The sequence below is a fragment of the Hippocampus comes genome, unplaced genomic scaffold, assembly GCF_001891065.2.
Source record: "Hippocampus comes isolate QL1 unplaced genomic scaffold, H_comes_QL1_v1.1 scaffold299, whole genome shotgun sequence".
Taxonomy (NCBI): domain Eukaryota; kingdom Metazoa; phylum Chordata; class Actinopteri; order Syngnathiformes; family Syngnathidae; genus Hippocampus; species Hippocampus comes.
Genome location: NW_017805694.1, coordinates 462,721 through 463,075, shown reverse-complemented (window position 1 = coordinate 463,075; position 355 = coordinate 462,721). Strand labels below are relative to the sequence as shown.

General features: G+C 72.4%; 1 protein-coding gene across 1 annotated transcript in view; it reads left to right on the top strand.

The window, feature by feature from the left end:
- taf3 (TAF3 RNA polymerase II, TATA box binding protein (TBP)-associated facto) overlaps positions 1-355 on the top strand; it is a 12,374-nt gene that overhangs the window by 2,115 nt on the left and 9,904 nt on the right. The window contains exon 4 of the mRNA XM_019881758.1: positions 2-342. Coding sequence (XP_019737317.1) covers positions 2-342 — 341 coding nt within the window. The remainder of the gene's footprint in view (position 1; positions 343-355) is intronic.

The window sequence follows — 355 nt, the reverse complement described above, 5'->3', positions numbered from 1 at the left end:
GGCGGCGGCGGCGGCCAAGCCCCCGCAGGCCCAGAGCAAGACGGACGGCGTTCACAAGCTGCCCTTGTCCGTGCTGAGCGAGCGCATGGGCAAAGAGAACATCCACGTGCGGCACAACGTGGACGGCAAGGAGCCCGACGGGGGCCCCTTCCTCAAAGCCGCGCCGGACAACGGCGCCATCGAGGACTCCATCAGCACCGTCATCGCCAAGGCGTGTTTGGAGCGCCGGCCCGACCCCTTCGCCTTCTCCTCGGGCTCCGACTCGGACAGCAACGACTTCTCGGGCCCCCGCAGGCTGACCATCATGGAGCCGGCCGCGGCCAGGGCCCCGCCGGGCGCCGGCCCGGCCGCCCCC